Here is a 22,049-nt window from a genome sequence, read left to right on the forward strand (position 1 = left end):
TGAAGAATGCTCGTGGGAGGCACACTCTGATGTACATGCGGAGTCGCATCCAAGATGGTGGCGCCCATGGATCACACATGGGAACTGAGGTGCGGGCGTATTGACGCCGGCGCAATGATGTCACGCGCATGGCGCGAAATTTGAACTTAAAAGGCCATCTGGGTCACGGGTTCAATGCCCGATTATAGAATTTGTTTGTCTGCATTCCTGGGTGTTATTGTATTACTTCTCTATTGTTTATTGGATTTCTGATCTCTGCTTTGTTCTGGACTTTGTGAACTGCTGCCTGTGACCTGACCACCTTCGGCTACCACGACCTTCTGTCCCTGGGCTTCCTCCTTGGTCCGGACTACTCCCGCTGGTAGCCGATAGGCCCCCTGACAATAGCCCAGGAGCTTCCCTGCTTCTTGTTAACATGTTCTGGTCTGGTTTTTACTTGCTGGAGCTTAGTGACCAAAACAATCAAGCTGAAAATATAGAATATAATCGTCTGTGCATAAATGGGATTTTCTTTAACTTTTAATATGATTTTTTAATTTTTTTTTAAATATGTACCTTCCTCTTCTGAATCTCTGAATCCAGCTTTTAAATGGGGGGGTCAATGACCCTGACACCTCTGTGAAAGTACAATATTGTTATTATTGTTTCTTGTTGCTTTCTATTGACGTCCTATTCATCTTTTAGAAAAAAAGGCTGAACAAAATACTAAATAATTCAAAAACTACAACTTTAAAACAAAACCAGAAAGACAATCTGCAAATTGTCTCACTGTCTACATTATACAAAGTCAATTACAATTACAATGGCATACAATAGTATGCATACAATGGCATACTATTTCCTTAACTGTTATCTGCCTGTGCCTTTTTGTCTTGAATGGCTGCCCCCTTGGCTACACAACAGCTTGTTTATATGAACTATAGTAGACTTTCTGAAACAAACACACACGTTTTAACAGTGCAGGGCAACATTTACTTATACTTTCATTACTTTAAAATACTTTTTATTTTTTGGTGTTACTGTTCCTTTACCTTTAAACTGATATTGCCTGAAAACACCAGGTGCAGTTCCATGTAAGAGATTGATTATTACGTACACCAAGCTAATTGAATGGGCCAAGCTGCAAGGCACTTTCGTTAATTATATTACTACAGAATTTACCCAGTGGCGTAACTACAGATGGCTCCCCCCCCCGCCAAAAAACAGGGGGTCTGATCTGCCTGGTGCACACCATGCCCCGTGGTGGGTGGACTTTAGTGGAATGGAGTTGGGGACTACAATAAAGAAGACCCCATGGTCTGGCCACCCTGCAGCTGTGGGGTCTGCTGTATTGTAGTTACACCACTGTTCTTTCTCCATCATAAACCCTGAAACTTTCTGTTTAAATGTCAAACAATATCCTGCCTTTTAACCTCTGAACAAGTTAGGAACTCAGAACAGTATATAGCCAAACCCAGCATCTTTTATTATGAAAACAAAAATACAAAAATGAAAAAGCACCATCACAAAGCTCAGCATATTTGAGGCCAAGTCCTGACTTGTGAGCAAATGTAACCTTAGGCAATTTTAAATTATAAATAGTAAATACAAAAATGGAGATGAAATCTGTCATTTATAATTTAGTACAATGAAAAAAGGTATTGATACACATAACAATCTAGTATTTACATCAGTCCAGTTTCAAATACATATTAAGTTGCCAAGCTGAGAGATTTCCCAGGAGAGTTATTGTCCTTCTATGTCGCAGGTAAATAAAACAAAAGAGCCTTTTGGAAACGGAGATTATGTTGCAGACAGAGGCCATTGCATACACTTTCATGTGCAACACAGCAGTCACTGGAGTCAAATACCATGTTTATATAAAGCCTGTCTAAAATGGAATTTGGTACAAGACATTGTCCAAAAGGGTACAAGCTATTCTGTTTGGTCGTCTAAAAATGTTATTATTAAAAGCTCATATGAAATGTATGAATTGTTTGTGATAAGTAAAATGTAGTTCCATATCACGTTTGGTTTAGTAAGCAAATGGGAGCATATATTTCTTTGCTTTAGCAAAACAAAGAACAGTATCTCAGATAAAACCATAGGAACCACAATGTTTCCTTCCTTATTTAGCTCCCCATTCCCCAGAGACTGGACTGACTGCATTTGTGCAAACAAAGATGGAATTGTGCAGTGGCCCAGTAGAACCTCTACTTGATCACTGACACTTTAGCAGGGAGTGGAGCCAAACACAGATGGACAAGGAACATGTTCAGGCTGACGTATGACTTGCTACTCTTATTTCTTCATGTTTTCCATAGGCCATTGAGCAGTGAAGTTCAGCAGACAATCATTTATAAATAAGGGGCAAATTTGTACCACTGAAGTTACCTAAATCAGGTATTTGTTTACAGTGTACCCTGCAGGGCAGTTGAAATGGAAATGCTGATGGGTTCTATAGGTTATTGCAACTGTGTAAAATTCCCAGTGTTTGTAAATAAGGCCCACCATGAAGTTTAAGAGAAGTTCATCCTAAAGACTGTTGTTATTATCCAGTTAGGATTCCCTTGTTGGCTTTAATAAAGCTACGGTATTTAATGCTTAATCCCCTACACTTGCACTGAGGAAACCACCCTACAGACTATGGGGCACATTTACTAAAGTGTGAATTTTCTTCTCCACTAACTTTACCAAAATTAACTTCAACTTGCAACTTGGTGTATTTTCACATCTCATAAATCGTAAGTGCGCTTTTCCAAGAAAATTTTCACCATAAAGAAATAAGGTATGTGGAAAATTAGCATGGAGGGGGTGATGGACAAAATGAGATTTAAAAGTGGCTGCTCTATCTTTATAATGGTAGTTTGGCAGTCTAAACCTAGAGAAATTACTTTTGGCAAAAATTCTTTCCTGTGGTCTTAGGAAATTGGAGAATATTCAATGGAGAATGTATGGGAATTTAAATGTAAAGATGCAGGGAAGTAAAATGGGAATATGTATGAGAAAGTTCTTTCAGATATCAGTAAAATTGCCTCTTTCACACCGGGTGCAGTGTAAGACATAACGCTCTCCCCCAGCAGCACTCAGTGATGGCTCTGGATCCTAGTACCATATCCATTGTTTTCTTATACAGTGCTTTCATGCGTTTTCCATTTGAAAAAAAAGAAAGCAAAAGACGTGATGCAGAATCGATTCATCTACTGAGCAGAGCAAATGTAGCAAACTGGATTTATCATGCTTATCTGAGACATTCATTCTCATTTTTCCCTGTCGCCACTGAGTGCTAACAAGTCACTGATGAAAGTAATAAGCACTCAAATAGCAGTTAAAGCAAACCCCAGACTTACAGTATGAGAAAGTATGCAGCCAATATTCATATCTTAAAAAAAAAGTTCAGCGTAGGAAATTGCAAATAATCTGTTGGCATTGCTGCAAGGTGCTTTTGTACCAATCCCTGCTGTAAAACTGTGACCTGTGTATAAAGCATGGAGCAAGTAGATCAAGTAAAAAGGGCACAGTTGTATTTCAGAGAAGCTCCAAGTAGAGGAGTTTACTGTGAGAGACTCCAGGTGAAGAAGCTGTACAGAGCAGAGTGCATAGTTCATATCTCCTATACTGTGGGCCTAATATAGGCCATTATAAGATCCAGTGAAGGAATGCAAAGGAATGCGAGACAATCTTCAGTATTTTCCTACTGGACCACCCCTCCCCCATGGCTCAAAGCCACTTCATTAGATGAACAATTTGAATACTGTTTCACAATCACATTAGTTCATAAGTTCAGCTCACAGCCTTCTGTTCCGCCACCAGGCTTCGTGTCCGTTCATTTTGCTTCTCTTTCATGCTTGTTGATGCCAATGCTGTTTGACCTGCATCGCTGTAGGCTAAACATGAAAAAACATATAGGAGTTAATATTAACAAAAAAGCAGAAGCCAAACTAGCAGTCCATATATGTGGACAGGAACATCTGTGTCTGGGAAAATAAAACAAAAACACATCTGGCATCTCCCACATCTCTCTTGGGAGTTTATAGGATTGAGGGGTTTTCTTTTCTTCTATTGCCAATTAACTATACACTATACACAGAAACAGCCAGATGCATGAAATGTGGTCCCATTCTTACCTGGGTGTTGGACACTTAGTATATGCCAACGTGTCTGACATTAGCAAATCTAAAATGATATGAGCTTGCCAGAGTTTTATTTCCCACATTATTTCCACAGTTCAATATAATCATCCTCCCCTGTTCTATATCTGGTCACAACCTCCATATATCAGTATAAGAGCAAGTTCATTCATTCATATCAAATACTGGTAAAATCCATTCAAATGAGTCTAAATTTCAGTCCAGATGGCCAAAATGTGCATTTACCCACAGCCCACCAACAGACCTTTCCTCTGCTGTATCGTTTCCCCCCAGACCCCTATTTTTAAGCAGCTGGAGAACTACAACATACTGTATCCATATTCATTTACTTTTGTTTTATTTTACTTTAACTTGCTACTGGAACAATCTTTGATGGGGATGTTTTTCTCTTGACCCATGTGGAGTGTGAGGTTCTACTGATTTGTTTTACACCAATGAAGAAAAAATAAGCAGATATCTTTATTGCTTGCTTCTAGGGATGCACCGAATCCAGGATTTGGTTCGGGATTCAGTCAGGACTCTGACTTTTTCAGGAGGATTCGGCCCGAATCCTTCTGCCCGGCAGAACTGAATCCGAATCCTAATTTGCATATGCAAATTAGGGTCTGGGAGGGAAATCGATAACTTTTTATCACAAAACAAGGAAGTAAAAATTTTTTCCCCTTCCCACCCCTAATTTGCATATGTAAATTAGGATTCGGAATCAGTTCTGTATGCGGCCAAATCTTTCGAGAGGGATTCAGGGGTTCATCTGAATCCAAAATAGTGGATTCGGTGCATCCCTACTTGCTTCTTTTGTTTGCCTTGTTATATTCAATTTCACCTGCTTGAGGGCAGTCCTGCCAATAATATGTTAGGATGGCTGCATAGACCCACCAATGAGAATGTCAGCCACTAGGTGTCACTGTGCAACAGATATATGAAATTTTTATCAGGAAGGGCAGGATTCATAAACGCTGCTACAGCGTTTCCCTTAAAAAAACAAGTAATTACTATTCTAGTTACTGCAGCCTAAATTCATTTCTTTGAGCAGATGAGCTCTGTTGATCTTATATCAATTTATAAAGTCTTTCGAATAAAAAGATCAGGTCCAGCCTGCAATAGGCAATGAAGAAACAGCAAGGCCTTAGCAAGCCATGTGCCTGACTCAGAGAAGATGGGAAAAGAAAAGCAAGGGAACAAGTCAAGGAGAGAACATACACATATCTGGCAGCATGGGGAGAGAGAAGCCTAGAACACAAGGTGGGTAAAGTACAGGCAAGGCTGCAGTGATGGCAATTTCCCCGTTTCTCATAGAGCTCATTTTGGGTATTTGACGCGTGTTTCAGATGCAGGTTTGAGCACACCTAAATGCAGCAGCTAACGGATTCTATTATATTCTGCCTCTGTGAACTAATGTGCATTCAGATTTGTGTTTTATTGCAACAAGTTTCATACAGTTTTTTTTGCATATGATGCACATTCCTAATACACTGAAAAAGAGAGATGTTGAAAAAACACACTGTAAACTCATATGTGTATAAATGCATTTGTGTTTTGACGTGTTCAACATGCATTTTTAAAGGCACAAAAAAACTCCGGTATGTCAGTGAGTGATAGTCAGAGAAGGACTTCATTAGAGTGCTTATTTGGGTCAGTCACCCTTGCATAGCTAACGACTTAAGGGAAGAACCAAGGCTAAATACTAGACACTGTGATCTCTGGGAATAGCCGATGGCTATCTAATAATAAATTTAAACCATAAGCACTGGTTTGAACTAGGGATGCACCGAATCCAGGATTTTGTTTGGGATTCGGCCAGGATTCAGCCTTTTTCAGCAGGATTCAGATTCGGACGAATCCTTCTTCCCAACCGAACCAAATCCTAATTTGCATATGCAAATTAGGGATGGGGAGGGAAATCATGTGACTTTTTGTCACAAAACAAGGAAGTAAAATATGTTTTCCGATTCCCACTCCTAATTTGCATATGCAAATTAGGATTCGGATTTGGTTCAGTATTCGGCTGATCCAAAATACAGTAGTGAATTCGGAGCATCCCTAGTTTGAACACCACGGATGACAGATTGGTGCACAACAATATAAAGGGAGTACTGCAATCAGACCTAAACATACATTTATACGTAGTGCACAACAAGCAAGGGGTTTAAGGGGTTACTACATTTGATTGCTGGACTGCATTGCTCTTCATTATATTTGTATACAGTTCTGCTTTTTATATTCCAGTAAATATAATGTGCTGAATTTGTGCTTGCTATAAATAAAGCAAGGTGTCATCTTTGCTTGTTCCAGACTTTTAAAGGAACCCCTATCTTGCCAGGCAACCCAGAAGGTAACAGAGAATTTGGTCCAGTATTTAATATTTGTGCTATAAAATTTCCGTCTCGCTGCTCCTACAGTACGTTGGTTTGTATACACAGCAAGAAGACTGCTGCAGGGCTGGGTTGGCCAATCGTGCCAGGTGGGCATGTCTCAATAAGCAGAAACTGGTGTCTGTGAAAGTTTCAGCCAGAGCTCATGGATTCCTACAGGGCCCCATGTACATTTGTATTAGGAATACAGTTCAGCATTCCCTTCAGAAACAGGCCAATTCCAGCTTTTGTGTCCAAACCAGATCCAAAACATTCAATCGTGTGAATTTAAAGTGATGGAAAGCTAAAGGTGATTTATTTCAGATAACGTAGTTTTCTTTTCCATTTTTATCTAAATTTGAATATGCAAATAGGTTTTGGAGCCAGTTCAGGAAACAGTGTGTCTGTGGCAACTTCTTTCAGCAGTTCATCTCCTGCCTGCTTTAAGCCCTAGAGCAGGAAGCAATTATATTTACACCCTTATTTACCAAGGAAGAAGGGCGCTGTGCTAAGTCAAGGGAACCTGTATTTCAGCATTTATGTTCATATTAGTGTCTGCAAGGGAAATTCCATGTGTACATACTGGAAATATTTAATTTATTAAAATGCTGATTGATTTGGGTTTTGTCCTTCATCAAACGGTTATTTAGTAGGGCTAGGGCTATAGTGCATGGGGAAGGGCAGAAAAATGCAGGCATTGTGATTGGTGAAGGGGGAAGTTCACTTTTATATTAACTGTACATATGTTATAGATGGTCCTGTTCTATGCAACTGTTCAACTGGGGTTCATTGTTGTTTATTTTTTTATATGCCACACAAACTATAAATTTTGAGCAAGTGAAATATCTGAATCTTATATGAGGAGATAACACAAATGAATGCAGTTGATGTAAAGCAGTATTTGATACAACTTAATAGTCAATTTTTTATAGAAGTCTATACAGGGACATTTTAGCTATGTACAACTAGGGTTTAGAGTTGTTAATAAAAATACAGGTATGAGACCTGTTATCCAGAATGCTAGGAGTCTGTGGTTTTCCGGATAATGAGTCTTTCCATAATTTGGACCACCATGCCTACTAGAAACCCCAATAAGATTGTTTTTCATCCAGTAGGATTAAGTATTTCCCAGCTGGGATCAAGTACAAGGTACTGTTTTAAAAATTCAAAGAAAAAAAAATTGAATAATTTGTTTACATTTTTGAGTCTATGGGAGATGGCATTCCCATAATCCAAAGATTTTTGAATAAAGGATGAATCAATTGTTTGTATGGGTTAATTGCTGTCAATTGGTGAGCACTGTGTATAGGTCTATGTATTTGCAGTGGCGGAACTACCGGGGGAGCAGGGGGTGCGAGCGGGCCAAGGCCCCCGGCAGCTCACGCGCCACTGACAAATGCGGCCGTACAGAGGGGGCGGGGCCCGGCTGTGCATCACGCACCAGGGCCCGCCCCCCTCTACTGACGCTACTGTGTATTTGTCTACTCAAAGAAAAAAATGCATGCACAGAACCTCACATTAAATTTTTCTTTGGATAAAGGGTTTCCATAAAACAGGTCCTATAACTGTACAATTAAGCACATGCTAATCAGACCCTTGGTCTTTTTCTGTAGAGTGTGAAAATGTTATTGTTAGCCGTGTGTGTGTGTGTGTGTGTGTGTGTGTGTGTGTGTGTGTGTGTGTGTGTGTGTGTGTGTGTGTGTGTGTGTGTGTGTGTGTGTGTGTGTGTGTGTGTGTGTGTGTGTGTGTGTGTGTGTGTGTGTGTGTGTGTGTGTGTGTGTGTGTGTGTGTGTGTGTGTGTGTGTGTGTGTGTGTGTGTGTGTGTGTGTATATATATACTGTATGAGATAAAATTAAAGAATGTTGGCATTTCAAAGCTTTCTTCAATAAATTGTTGTGAGCTGTAAAGCTGCCTTATTACCTGTACTGTTATCGTCATGGCAGATGTTCTTCATATCGCTCTTTGCAGGAATTAACATGTTGGAAGGTACCCATGCAGTTTTCTTTGAAACCACTTCTTTTACTAACCTGAAAAAAAACAACAAAACACAGTGTTACTGGATTACTGTTGTGCACAAAAATGGAACCCTGCTGTGGTACACGCCTCACCTCTGCTGGCTGGTGACAACTGATCTCAGATGACTTGTAGTTACTGATCCTCTCTCACTAATTGAGGACTAAGGGCATAGCGTATACTGTGACCGGGGTACTGTTGTAATCTCCAGCTATGGTAATATATAAACATTGTGATAGAGGAAGGATCTCTTTATTAAGGCAGAACTGAGCTGAAAAGTTTGGGAAGGTCAGGTTTTATCATATTTTATCAGAAAGTGTTGCTGGACCTTATAAATTATGTTATTTTCTTTATATCAGATCAGTGTTGCAGTTATCTGTATAATTCCAGTACTTTGTCCCCACCCTGCCCACCAAGGCCCAGGTGCAGAAATTCAGCCCTGACTGTATAAAATACAGAAGATGTAAGCAATTTCTAAAAAAATTTAATGTTTATGTAAAACATTCCTGATAGAATGTTAAATAATTAACATGGAACTGCTTGACATCCCCTTTACAATCAGTAAATCAACAGGTTTATTGCAAAGAGGTGTCCAGTGTCATTTTGTATAGCAAGATAAACTCCTGGCTCAGGACTGGCTCAGGATTTGGGTGTCAGCTTGGGGTAGTTTGGCTACACACTGCTAAGAGTCTGTTTACATTTTGCAGATGCACAGATATGCCAGAGAATCAAAGGAAGCCGGAAAAGTGCCAGGAAAAAATGATTGACTATTGGGATTATGTATTACATTATGAACTTGTATTGGCCTAGCTGGGGTACAGTTACTTGCCAATTGGTACATCAGTGCAGCAACTGATCAGATATTGCTTATTCAGAATTATTTATTGATTACTATGGATTCTTGCACAAATGGGAAACAGCCCAGTGTTCATACATGTGCCAAATATGTGCACCCACTGGCTCCACCACTTTGCATTCTGGGTAATGTCATATTATTTCCGTTAACAGTTATTTTGCCACAAGGAATTGTATTGTTCTTTTCCCTATACACAATGAACATTGCCCTTAAGCAAAATGAAAAGGGATGTTCTAAAACAGGCCTGTGCAAGGGGAGGACAACTGAGCATTTGCAGCATGCCAAAATATGTTTATGGTTCACATCCAGCCCAGGGCTCCAGGGACCTCTCTGCATGTGGCACTACACTACAGGGGAAAATGCACCTGCTCTAGAATGGATGCAATAGAGAGAGCATATTGAGGCAATTCTTCATGGTACTTTGTTTCAAACACACTCATTGTTGCCAATGCCTTCTACCTGCCTCTTCTGCTGACACTGGGGAACCCTGGAGCTACTACCAGTAGCCTCATGTTTCCACAGCAGACTGCATCAATAGGCACACTAGACTTTGCACTCAGTGAATCGTATGCAAGTGCCTTATGAAAACGTGACATTATCTCCATTCAAGGTGCGACTTGAACCTGATTTGCAAGGACAATTGACTTTATTTGGCACATCATGTGCAGTTGCAGCAGATACAACTTGTGCTTGCTGCAGTTACACTGGGATTATGCTGCATGATGGGTAAAAAAGCTGCACACTGCACTTGTATTAGTAAATGGTCCCTAAGATGTTTGCTTGTAGAGGTGACCATTAAATACTACCTGTACCTGATGATTGGTTGTTATAGGTGACTAGACCTTTACAAACTTATTTACTGACATGTACTCATTCCGTTGGGCTTATGTACTGTACTCAGAAACTGAAGGGAAGTATAATATAGGTATAATAAGGTATAATAAGGTATAAATGGATACAGAAAAGGGGAGGGCTTGCATTACACAGTGAGCCTAAGGGTAAGTTGGGAAACTATTTTTTTATACGTAACATGATTTCCTTTCAATTTGTGGAATCAGGTAAGTCTGTGTAATAAAAATACATTTACTTTTGGAAGTTCAGATAAAAGATCTCACGTCAAAAGGGGAGTATATTTTGCCCTTTAATATAAGATTAAGGCATAGTTCAAACGTGTTTGATGAGCATTGCAGAAAAGCAAAACATGCTTTTATATCACTGCAAGTCTTATGTCAATATTATACTGGTTTGTAAGGCAGAAGCAATACCTTTTTATTTACACTATGTCCCTTTTAGCAAATATCAGGCTCATAACACACCTTCCTTTTAAATAGCGTTTATGTTGTCAGTAGGCCCTACATCCACTCCAAAGCACATAAACTCTACATTTAAAGTCTCAGCTAGTCTCGCCCACTTAGTACACTTGTCCGTTTCTATAAAGGTGTCACAGGGCCACACTACCAAGCAAAGCTGTAGGAGAAACAAAGGCATGCAGGCAAAGCAAAAACAAAAAACATCTCTAATGTTCATATTCTCCTAATATTCTAATTAAAACGAGAATGTTTCTAACATTGTAGCTTTTTACTAGAATTATATAATGTGACAAAACATTTCATGTTATTTAGAGTTTCTTAAAGGCAAATAGATGATCAAATAGTTTATACATATAAAGCGTTTAATCCTCACTATATAGTAATGCAGGATCTGTGTGTGCATTTGGGTGGTGCTCTTGCGCCTTGCTATGTTTTTACCAAAAATACAGATGCAAGCAACTTTAATGAAAGCATTTGATTTACACAATGTTGTGCAACTGCACTTAATAAATAACAAAAAATAAAATAGCACATGAGCGTTGTGATGATAAACATTTTTCTAGAAAACGAGGACTGGGTCTAGTATAATGATATAATGATATAATGAAAGCACCAGAATGCATTAGATATAATGAATGCACCAGGGTCTTGGGAGAGGTTTTTAAAAAACATTGGAACATTATACATGCTGATAATGATTTTGGGAAAGTAGTTCCTGAACCCACTATGATCTGTTACTAGAGAGGCACTATTTGTCAAATCTTTTAGTTAAAACGGACTCTGTCAATTGTTATACAAAAAAAATGAGCATGTGATTGTCAGGGGTTAAACATGGCTGTTTCCACTGTCCAAATTGTATCTCTTGAAGGTATATGACAACTGGGAGCAGATTTATCAAAATGTGAGTTTCGAACATAATAAATAAAAACTCACGTTCTATTCATTCCTCTGGGATTTTTTAGAATCGTATTCCAATGTTGAGTTCTAACTTTCACCAATTGATGAATTCAATTCTAAAATTCCCATAGGAATGAATAGAACATGGATGATAAGTATTAAATACCACTGTCCACTGTCTCCACATTGCTCCACTTGTACAAGATCACCATGTTGAAGCGTGAGTGCACTGGGGAACAATACTTCCAAACATCCTTCCACACGGAACAGATTGGATCCCTGTAGAGATTAAAATGTAGTTAAAGGTGTAGTAAAACTTAACATTATCTTTTAGTATGATGTAGAGAGTGATATTCTTAGACAGTTTGCCATTGAGCTTTGAATGTTGCTTAGAATTAGCCATTATTTTATATACTAAAAGTTAACGTAAAGGTGTACCATCCCTTTAAGACTCAAGATGGTGCCAGCAATGGTAAATTACAGAGCTGTCCCAACTAATAGCCTTTAGCTGAAAGATGTCAAAGGAATACTGGGTTTGCAGATTTATAAATAATGGGACCCCATATTTGGAATAAGCACGAAAGCATAGCTCAAACTAAAATTTAGGCAAAGTCAGCCCAGATAAGGAAAAACTAAAGTATCACACTCATTGTTTTGCTCTTTTCTTTTTTTTTTTAATAGTGTAAATAGTTTTTCCCATGATCTACTGGCTAACAGCTTGGCTTTGGAACTTTTTGAGATATGAGAAATTTCATCCTGGCAATGTAAGGGTCTGCCACTTACTTTGCTATTTGTCATTTCCTCTTCAACATCTGAAGAATTAGAAAGTTCATCATTGCTGGAAGGGATTGCTGAAAAGTCTTGGAAGGTTTCCATAGAGTTCATGTGTCTTGGCCAGCCTACAAAATCAAAAACAAAGCATTTCCTTGATATTTATCTTTCTGTAAACAGATATTATGCCGACTATATTATACATCTGATTATCTTACTTGTCTTATCTCACTTTAGAAGCATACATTTGGCTTCCTGCCCATTTAAGAAAGCACTGAAACCTACTCTTTACTAATGCAGGCCATATATGTATGGGAATATGCATAATCAATGGTTGTGCTGCACAACAGTCTGCAGATGGACTGTTATAACTAACAACAAAGAAAAATTAAAGAGCTGACCCATCTAACTGCACCCTCCCATCCAATGGCTCCGAAGCTCATGTGAATTAACAAATAAAACTTTTATTTGTTAATTCACATGAGCTTCGGAGCCATTGGATGGGAGGGTGCAGTTGGATGGGTCAGCTCTTTCATTTTTCTTTGTTGTTACATACTAACTATTTGACCCTGCACACCATCCCCTGTGTTTGATAGGTGGTGCTCCCCAATACCCAATTTATTTCTGATTTATAACTATCCTGCTTTAAATTAAAAGTAAAATCCCATTACTAAAGAAAAGCACCTTATGCATTTAAAGGGGATCTCCACCCAAAACCGTCATTTCAATATCTGTTTGGCTGTTTATATATTCTGCTTTGCTTACTCTGACTCATAAAACCATGGGCCAGATTCAATTCCATGAGAAAAACTTATCTCTTGAAAACTCAACAGAAGGCTATGGGAAAATTTGGAACTGAATTAGATTTTTCTATTTCTCCAATTCTAAATCTAATTTAATTTGGGCCATGCAACTTATAATATAAACAAAATTTGTTTATATTAATGAATTACTACATAGCTACATATATAAATAAAGTACTACTTAGGGACTGGCATACACATTCCCATAGGGATTTGAGTCCATTCTAACATAGCAGCTGTATACAACACAATACCTGTAGTACTTAAAAGCCACCTGTTGGCAAAAAATATTATCCCCAACCAAAGGTGTGGGCTAACAGAGCCCATACTCCGGTTGGGGGTAAAAGTATTTTAATAAGTCATTCATGGTTCTGTGTACACATGGACAGAACTTGGATCTGCCTGTCACTGAGCACATAATATAAAAACACACACACACAAATTAAGGACATTTTATAAATAAAATTTGCATGCAACAATCAGGTCACATTTGTCTTTTATTGTTTATAAGATAGTATATATATACTTATATATAGCTATTTGTTACTGATATCAGTCATGTACATGCATAGTGGCTGTAGGCTGCAAGAAAGCATTACTGGGCTCTATAAAAAAAATGGTCATGGGCCCTCAATTTAATAAATTCATTCTCCCTAAGAACCAACCAAGTCCCAGGGAAGATGACCCCATTAAACAATGCACTGAATGTACCCAATTTGCTCTTTACTGAAGACAATAAATATGCACTAAGTTAGCCCCCTACAGGGCCACATGACAACCATGGGGTATCCTGTCTCTATTTGTACACCCCTGGCTTTCCAGAGAGCTTCTATAACTCTGGCTGAAGTGCTGAAACGTTAAGACTGTTGAATAAATGAGGCTATACAATACAGGTACAGCCAGTTTGTGAGATTTTTGCCTCATGGCTTCTTAGTAAAGTAGGTTTCAAAGATTGTCCTGCATTTCCATTGAACCAAAGCTGATCTGTCCAAGTAGCAAATTAAATCTGCCAATTCACTGGCATGTAATTTGGCCATCAAAAGACTATATAAATAAGCTGCACCTCCCCCTTACTTCCACTCATGCTTTAAACCAAATGAAGAGCTCAGTGTTTTACTTAATCTGCATGACCAATTCAGATATCTCACATTGGGCCAAAACATCAGACAAGATCAGACTGAATTAATAGGTAGAACAAGACAAAAGAAATAATACAAGAATGTAAAGGCAAATGCCTGTTGATTGTAACCTAAGGGCGTGCTAAAAATAAATCCAACCTGCCTGCAAAATGCCAATGAACCTTCAGACATACAGTATTAGTAATCAGAACACGGTTACATATTACATTTGCTGAAATATGATCTAAAAAACAATAGTTAGCTAAATTAACCTTATCATCTAGTCCATGTATCAGCATTATATGGCTTCAACATTTCCATTGCAAGAACAATAATCTACTTGTATGATCTAACCTGAGCTAAGCAAAGTGTAAAATGTATGAGCCAGTAATCCAAACTAACGACAAAAGTCATACTTAAAATTTGACCTTGTGATTCTACCTCTGAGTTATAAAGGCCAGTTGCATCTAAATGAATGATACTATGAAGTTTCCAAGACAACTAAAAAAAATGTTTTTCATTCAAATCTTACATAGTAGAGCATACAGTCTGAGGGTTTACTAACATTCATTTTTTTTGTTTTACACACTTGTATTGTTTAGAACTAAAAATCGTGGTTTTCTGTTTGCTCTAAACTATGAAAAATACATGATTTATTAAAAGTTAAAACCACAAATAACTCCACTACTAAAAGTTGTCGAGAACATATAGAAGTCAATGGGAGCTGTCCTTATCTAATTGTACCATTTTTCTTAATTCTTAAAACCACAAAATTGATACGGTTCATAAATGCTTCCTTGTGCATTTCTCCCAGACAATACCCTCTGCCAAAAGGTTGGGGGGGGGGGGATTTCCACCAGTTATACCTGTGGATAAGAACAGAAGTCTAAAAGAAGTTGTGCAGATTGTGTGTGCATGTTCCTGATTTGTATGTAGTATTTGTATTGCATGGAGATACCTTGCCCCGGGTTTCTAGATAATTGAAAAAAGAGTGTGAGAGTAGCAACTATTATTGGGTTTACCGTCTAAGGTCCATTCCATGCACACATACAGAAGCCAATTAGACTCCTTGTATATTTTTTTAAGTATCAGAGGAAACCAGAGTACATCATACAAACCCACACAAGCACAGGAAGAAAATGCAAACTCCACACACACACAGTGGGGGGCTCACTAGGGGAAAAAAAAGCTAGGAAAAAGCTAGGGACGAAAGAAAAGTTTTGCACATCTAGTAAAACCTGCCCCTCCCTCCACCCATAACTGTCTTCTGTGGCTGCTGAAACTCTATTGAGATATATACATATATTTACAGAATAAGCTGTGGCAATATAACTCAGCTGCTGAACCATCAAAATAACAACTACCCCCTAATTTGGTATTTTAGATCCTGCCTTAGCATTATGCATATAGATGTCCTAAGAGACTGATTGGCTGGGAATCTGTCATAATCCTGGCCGGATTTACATAGTGGGCACCCTTTAGGCCCGCCACCGCTCTTTGTCCCCACCCACGTGAATACGCAAATTTCCTTCTGCAGGTCTGGAGCACTGGGGATTAACACATAGAAGATATAAAAAACTATCAAATCTCCTTAGCTGTCCCCAGTGATTTGGAATCAAGGCAGATACAGCTGGATGGCATGCCGCCCCTAAAATCCTTCAGCCCTATGCCCGGGCCTTTGTAGCCTTCCCACACATCTGGGACTCGACTTAAAACAGGGGGAAGGAATGGGTTAAGTATTTTGAAAATTAGACTCTTTCATTTCAGTCAGTATGTTTGTCTTATGCTTATATGTAATGAAATATTTTCCTAAATACCCATTATTTTAGTGTATTTGTCTAGAAACAGCATTCCTACAGAATGACTCAATATGCACGTTGTAAAAAGAATGATGACCTTTATTTTGACGTGCATTTGAACAAACCCTGCAAGAATAGATGCTTTGAAAAAAGTTTTGCCCTTATCCACGTAAGCTTTAATAGAATGAAAACGGTTGCACACTTAATTTGATATAAGGTTAATAGCATATGTAATCAGTCAAGGGATTCTTAGGGGCAAATTTACAATAGAGCAAAGTTGTTTTTTTTAGCGAAAATGAGCCAAAATTACAATCGTCAATTTACTAATGATAACACAATTTGCTAGCGGTCAAACTCAGTGCTAGAGAAGTTTCACACCATTTCAACAGGCAAATTTTCACTCAGATAAACGATTGTTAATCCACAAATTTATCATAGGGGCAAATTTACTTACATGCGAGGAAAGCTCCATAGTTCATACAACTACACTAGAGGCTATTTCATAGTGAATACATGCATTTATCAAAATGCAAAACTTCATCTTGACAAATGACTGCTGGCGTACTTTCCCCAGTGAAAATTTGGCATCACGCAAGTTTCTTAGGGAATTTTTTCTAGCGTTACTTTCTTCCTAGCAAAACTTTGCTAACGTACTTACGATTGTGTCAATATAAATATGGCGGGTACATACAGGTCATATATATTTATTTATTAGTGATGCTGGTGAAATGTCCAAGGAATCAAAATAAATACAAAAGAGAAGCTCTATTGTCCTAGACATGAGCCCACCCTAAATCAAATGTGGAATGAGTTCAAATGGTTAAAAAATACAAAAAAATATATTTAAAAGTTACAACTTGTAAATATAATAACATTAAAATATGAAAAAAAGCCTGTGTTTTGTCTTTTTTATGACTTTTTTGGAATACAGTATATGATGTTACATTATGATGCAGCTTCATCTTATCAATTTACCAGGTAGAACCTGGCCAAATAGTCTTTGGTGAAAAGGGGTAACAATTAGAAACTCCAAAAAAGTCATAAAAAAGACAAAACACTGCATTTTTTTCATATTTTAATGTGGGATTATGTCTACAAGTTGTAACTATTAAATATATGTTACTTACACTTTATTAACCATTTGAAGCTCATGCCACATTTGTTTTAGGGTGAGCTCATGTCTAGGACAACAGAGGATCTATTTTATCTTTATTTTACTTCCTTGGGTATTTTTAATAACAAGTGGTCACGTCCAGCAATTTCACCAACATCAATAATAAATTCATACCTATGACCTATATGTACCTGCCATATTTAAACTGACGTAAGCTTACGTAAGTGTTAACAAAGTTTCGCTAGGAAAAAAGTAACGCTTTACTGACAAATTATCACTGGTGCAAGTACGCCATCGTTCTTATGCTGAGATGAAATTGTGTGTTTTGATAAATCCATGTATTCGTCATGAAATAATGTCTGGCGACAAGTATGGTGAGGTTTACCAAACTGAAAATTAATAGGTAAGTAAATTTGCCCCTTAGAAAGGGAATTTCAAGAATTACAATTTTTTAACATTTAAGAACTACTGTAAAAATTAGAAATACCTGTGAGTCTGGAAAGAGGCGAGAACCCACCATGAAACAGTGGAGCTCACTTATCCATTGCGGCCACTTAGCAATTAGCCAGGTGTACTGAAAGCTGATTAATGAATCCCACTTCTTGGGTTACTGCACTTAATATATTTTTTAAGTTTGTTGTATATATTTTTTGAGTTTTACTAAGTGAACCCAAATTAGTTTTCTAGGACTAAATAAATGAGTGGGTTGAGCAATCAGAGGTGGCTTTTATTCTAAACCCCCATGCCCAGATTTGCAAACCGGCCCCTCTCCCCATCCCGCAGCCCTGCTAGTGCCATCCCCACTGCTTCCCCCTGCCCAGCACCGTCTCCCCACCCACCCAGCGCCATCCCTTCCCCACACCAAGCACTGTCTGCTTCCCCATTTCCCTTCCTGTCTTCCTTACGTGCATGTCTCCAGTGCTAGTAAATAATTCAGATGCGGCTAGGCGGCATTCCGCCCCTGAAATTCTGCAGCCCTAGGACTGGGCATTTAAGGCCTTGCTCCTTAAAGGGGTTGTTCACCTTTAAACTACATTTTAGTATGATATAGGGAGTGATTATTTATTATTATTTGTGTTTTCTTTATTTATTTAGCTTTTTGTTCAACAGCTGTCCATTCTGGAATTTCAGCAGCTCCAGGTCCAAATTACCCTAGCAACCAGGCAGTGGTTTGAATGGGTTACTGGAAGATGAATAGGAAAAGGTCTGAAGATAAGCTATAAAATGAAAAATAACAGAGCAATGGTTTATGGGCTGCCGGTGCTGTCAGTGGCCCCCCATTTAACAGCTAAAAGCTAAAAGAATAAGGCAAATAATTTAATAAACTATAAAAAAATAATTGAAGTCCAACTGAAAAGCTGCTTAGAATTGGCCATTCTATAACATACTATAAGTTAACTTGAAAGTGTACTACCCCTTTAAGATTATGTTGCAGAGTTCCCATTGGAAGTACCACCAATAGCTGCTGGGTAAGGAAATCTGACATTTCGGCCTTAAAGAACTGAACGGAGTGTGTCTGCCAGATAATTAGGTCTGCATTACAGTACATGCTCATAGAACAATCAACATAATACATAGAAACATTAATAAGAGCAATCTCACATGAAACAAGCAAGGCACAAACAACAAGCACATCTACAGGCACGAGAGGAACAAATATGCATGCATGCCATCTATACTAATACCTTCAAAACCAAGGGGAGTTGGGTCACTCTTTATTTCATGTCGCTTTGCTTTCACATCAGGGCCCAGTGGACCTATATTAAGTTTACAAACATTCAAACTATTGTAAACCACTAAATACAGAAATTTACAAACACATGATACAAAAGGAGCACAATATAAAATATAGAGACCGATATATCAACCACCTGTACATCTTACCAAGCATACAAAAACTGCACTCACAGGACTTTTAGAGGCACATTTATCTATGGTCAAATTTGGAATTCATGTGAGTTTTTTTAATACTACCCTTGAATTCAATTGAATTTGAAATTCAAAAAATATATATAAGCGAGTCCCTCGAATTTTTATCAACGGTGTATGACCTGGATCCGCAACAAAGACATTACTTATAGACCCTGTAATGCCTGTGCCCTTCCAGCTAACCAGTTCAGATATGTGAACCATTTAAAACTTAAACTTTAATAGGAATAAAAATAAAATATATTGTGTAACACTACACACACTGCCAAAAAAACAAACCGTACACTCTTCAAATGCCAAAGTGATTTCTATTACTGGATGTTACATTCCATAGTGTAAAGAAATGTTGTGTAAAGTTTTATTTATTCTTAAGAAATTCAATTATTAAATAAAGAGTTAATGTATGTCTCATGTGTTGTCTAATAATTATAGGAAGGGAGTAAAAGTAAAACCTTCATTGAGGCCATTGGGAGATTTAATATTAAGCCAATAAATCCATTTTGCTTCGGACTGTAGCAATTTTCTATCAGTGTCTCCTAACCTTGTTGTGGATTTTATATGTTCTATGGCTGAAAATTTCATAACTGCAGTATTGCCATTGTGAAATTAATTTATGTGGTTGGCTACTGAGGTGTTCCTTTTGTAACTAACGTCACCCACATGCTCCAGAATTCTCCTTCTAAATTCTCTCTTTGTTTTCCCTATATATATATTTTCACATCGCATTACAAAAATCACAGCCATTGTTTTTCAGTTAATAAACTGTTTAATGGGATATATGGCTATGTCCGTTCTTCCTGAGATGGTAGTTACTTTCCTAATAAAAGGGCATGCTAAGCAGTCCCCACATTTGTAGCATCCATTATTTCTATTTGCTAACCAAGTTGTTTTACCTGAATATTTGTAGTGACTTTGTACTAATTGATCTAGCAAATTTCTGCTACGTCTGTAAGTAACGACAGTTTTTTTCCCTAATACTTCGCTCAAGTCTCTGTCTTGTTCTAAAATGTGCCAGCGCTTGCACAAAATCTGATAGATATCTCTATGTTCTAGACTGTTCTAGTGTGTGTAGTGTTACATAATATATTTTATTTTTATTTCTATTAAAAGTTAAGTTTTAAATGGTTTACAGATCTGAACTGGTTAGCTGGAAGGACACAGGCATTACAGGGTCTATAAGTAATGTCTTTGCTGGTGCTTTGGTTGTTGAATTTGAAACTCGACAGAGAAAATTATTGATAAAATCGAATTGTAAAAATTCATAATTGTAAAAATTGGGACAATTTAAACAACCCTGAAAACTCGAATCTAATTTGATTTGAATTTGATCAAACTTGATTCCTGTTTTTTGTCAGAAAAAACTCTGTCAGGAAGGCTGCAAACTCCAAATTGTTCACTGGACATTTCCAATTGACTTATAAAGCAATTCGGCAGGTTTTTGGTGGAGAATAGTCGAATTTGAATTCTTAAAGGGCCAGAGTATAATACATTTTGAAAATCAAGTTTGGATAATTCCCTATTCGAATTTGACAGTTTTGACCATGAAAGAAATTTGAAAATTGAATTCGAATTTTCATTTTGACCCCCTAAAGGAGAAGGAAAGGCTTTGTGCACTTGGGGGTGCCAAATGTTAGGCACCCCCAAGTGATGGGGGATATAAGTACTCTTGTGAATAGCTTCAAGACAATTTAAATTTTGTGTCCATTTTAGTGCTGTGTACTTACACTTGTGTTCGTAAGCAATTAGGTGCTCCTATCAGCAGAAAACTGCCCCAGCCCTGGGTTATACCAGTGAGCCCCACGGAGCGATCCTCCTCCATCTTTCTCTTTCTTCGTGTGGCTGCCCATGCGCAGTAGAATGAACAGCCGAACTTTAACTAAAAAGTTGGCTATTTCGTCCAACTGCACATGCGTTTGCCCCGGAAAATTTGAAGAAAGAAGAAGCTGGAAGAGGATCGCTCTGTGGTGCTCGCTGGTATAACCCCGGGCCAATGCAGTTTTCTGCTGATAGGAGCACTGGCCTGGAGTTTCAGGTAAGTCAATACAATCACTTGGGGGTGCCTAACATTTGGCACCCCCAAGTGCACAAAGCCTTTCCTTCTCCTTTAATAAATCTGCCCCTTAATGTGAAAAGTGTTTTTTATTAAACAATTTAGTACAAAATTGCCATGACCATAAAATAATAGGGTCTTCTTACGAACGCAAGTACACAGCACTAAAATGGACACAAAATTGATATTGCCTTGATGCTATTTACAAGGATACTTATATTCATGCATACTTTTTCAACATTTTGGGAGAACACTAATATGCCAGCCCTTGCTGCTCTGATAAATTGCACACAATTGCCTTCATGGACACAAAGGGACCTTGAAAACCAAAAGCCTGGACCTGGTAATAATTTCAGGGTACCCTTAGTAGGTTGTGTCAATAGCTGCAAATGACTTGTATCAAGAGAATCAGAGCTAAAGCTAATACTTCATACAAGAGAATTTTAAAAAATGTGTACTTTGACATTGAGGGTCTTCGTTACTAAGATAGCTGTAAATTCAGCCAGTTCAGTTGCTTAGAACAACCAGTATAATCAGATATATAATCCATGCTTTCATATTCTAACTATTAGTAGACTGTTGAAAACAAATTGCTGATGGTTGCTATGTGCAACTACACTTGTGATATACATACAACATATGTTTGCAAATGAACACTATAGTCTTATCATGCTGCTAAATGTTTCAAGCAGGTCAATTAAATTGATCTGAGTAAGGATCATGGCTCCTAGTCATAGTACCTTTTGTACGAGCAGGAACTTTAATAGATGTTGCACTCACAGAGGAGAATCGCCGAGTAGCTTCTTTCTCCTTAGATTCTGTTTTTTGGAAAATACACAGTGGCAAAGCAAGTATTGGTTAGCAGCAAACGACTTAATGAAACAATGGTTATGAGGGAAGTATGTTA

The 22,049-nt window shown here is 38.0% G+C and overlaps 1 protein-coding gene across 2 annotated transcripts in view; it reads right to left on the minus strand.

Moving 5' to 3' along the window:
* Window positions 1-1,444: 1,444 nt before the first annotated feature.
* The window catches only part of LOC108716979 (guanine nucleotide exchange factor DBS), a 201,492-nt gene continuing 180,887 nt past the window's right edge, over window positions 1,445-22,049 (minus strand). For both annotated transcript variants that reach the window (XM_041563266.1, XM_041563267.1), the window contains exons 28-33: window positions 21,883-21,960; window positions 18,849-18,920; window positions 12,342-12,457; window positions 11,725-11,837; window positions 8,403-8,509; window positions 1,445-3,866 (exon numbers count right to left, since the gene is read on the minus strand). In XM_041563266.1, coding sequence (XP_041419200.1) covers window positions 3,763-3,866; window positions 8,403-8,509; window positions 11,725-11,837; window positions 12,342-12,457; window positions 18,849-18,920; window positions 21,883-21,960 — 590 coding nt within the window. In that variant the 3' untranslated portion in view covers window positions 1,445-3,762. The remainder of the gene's footprint in view (window positions 3,867-8,402; window positions 8,510-11,724; window positions 11,838-12,341; window positions 12,458-18,848; window positions 18,921-21,882; window positions 21,961-22,049) is intronic.

This window comes from Xenopus laevis, chromosome 5L (assembly GCF_017654675.1).
Source record: "Xenopus laevis strain J_2021 chromosome 5L, Xenopus_laevis_v10.1, whole genome shotgun sequence".
Classification (NCBI taxonomy): Eukaryota; Metazoa; Chordata; class Amphibia; order Anura; family Pipidae; genus Xenopus; species Xenopus laevis.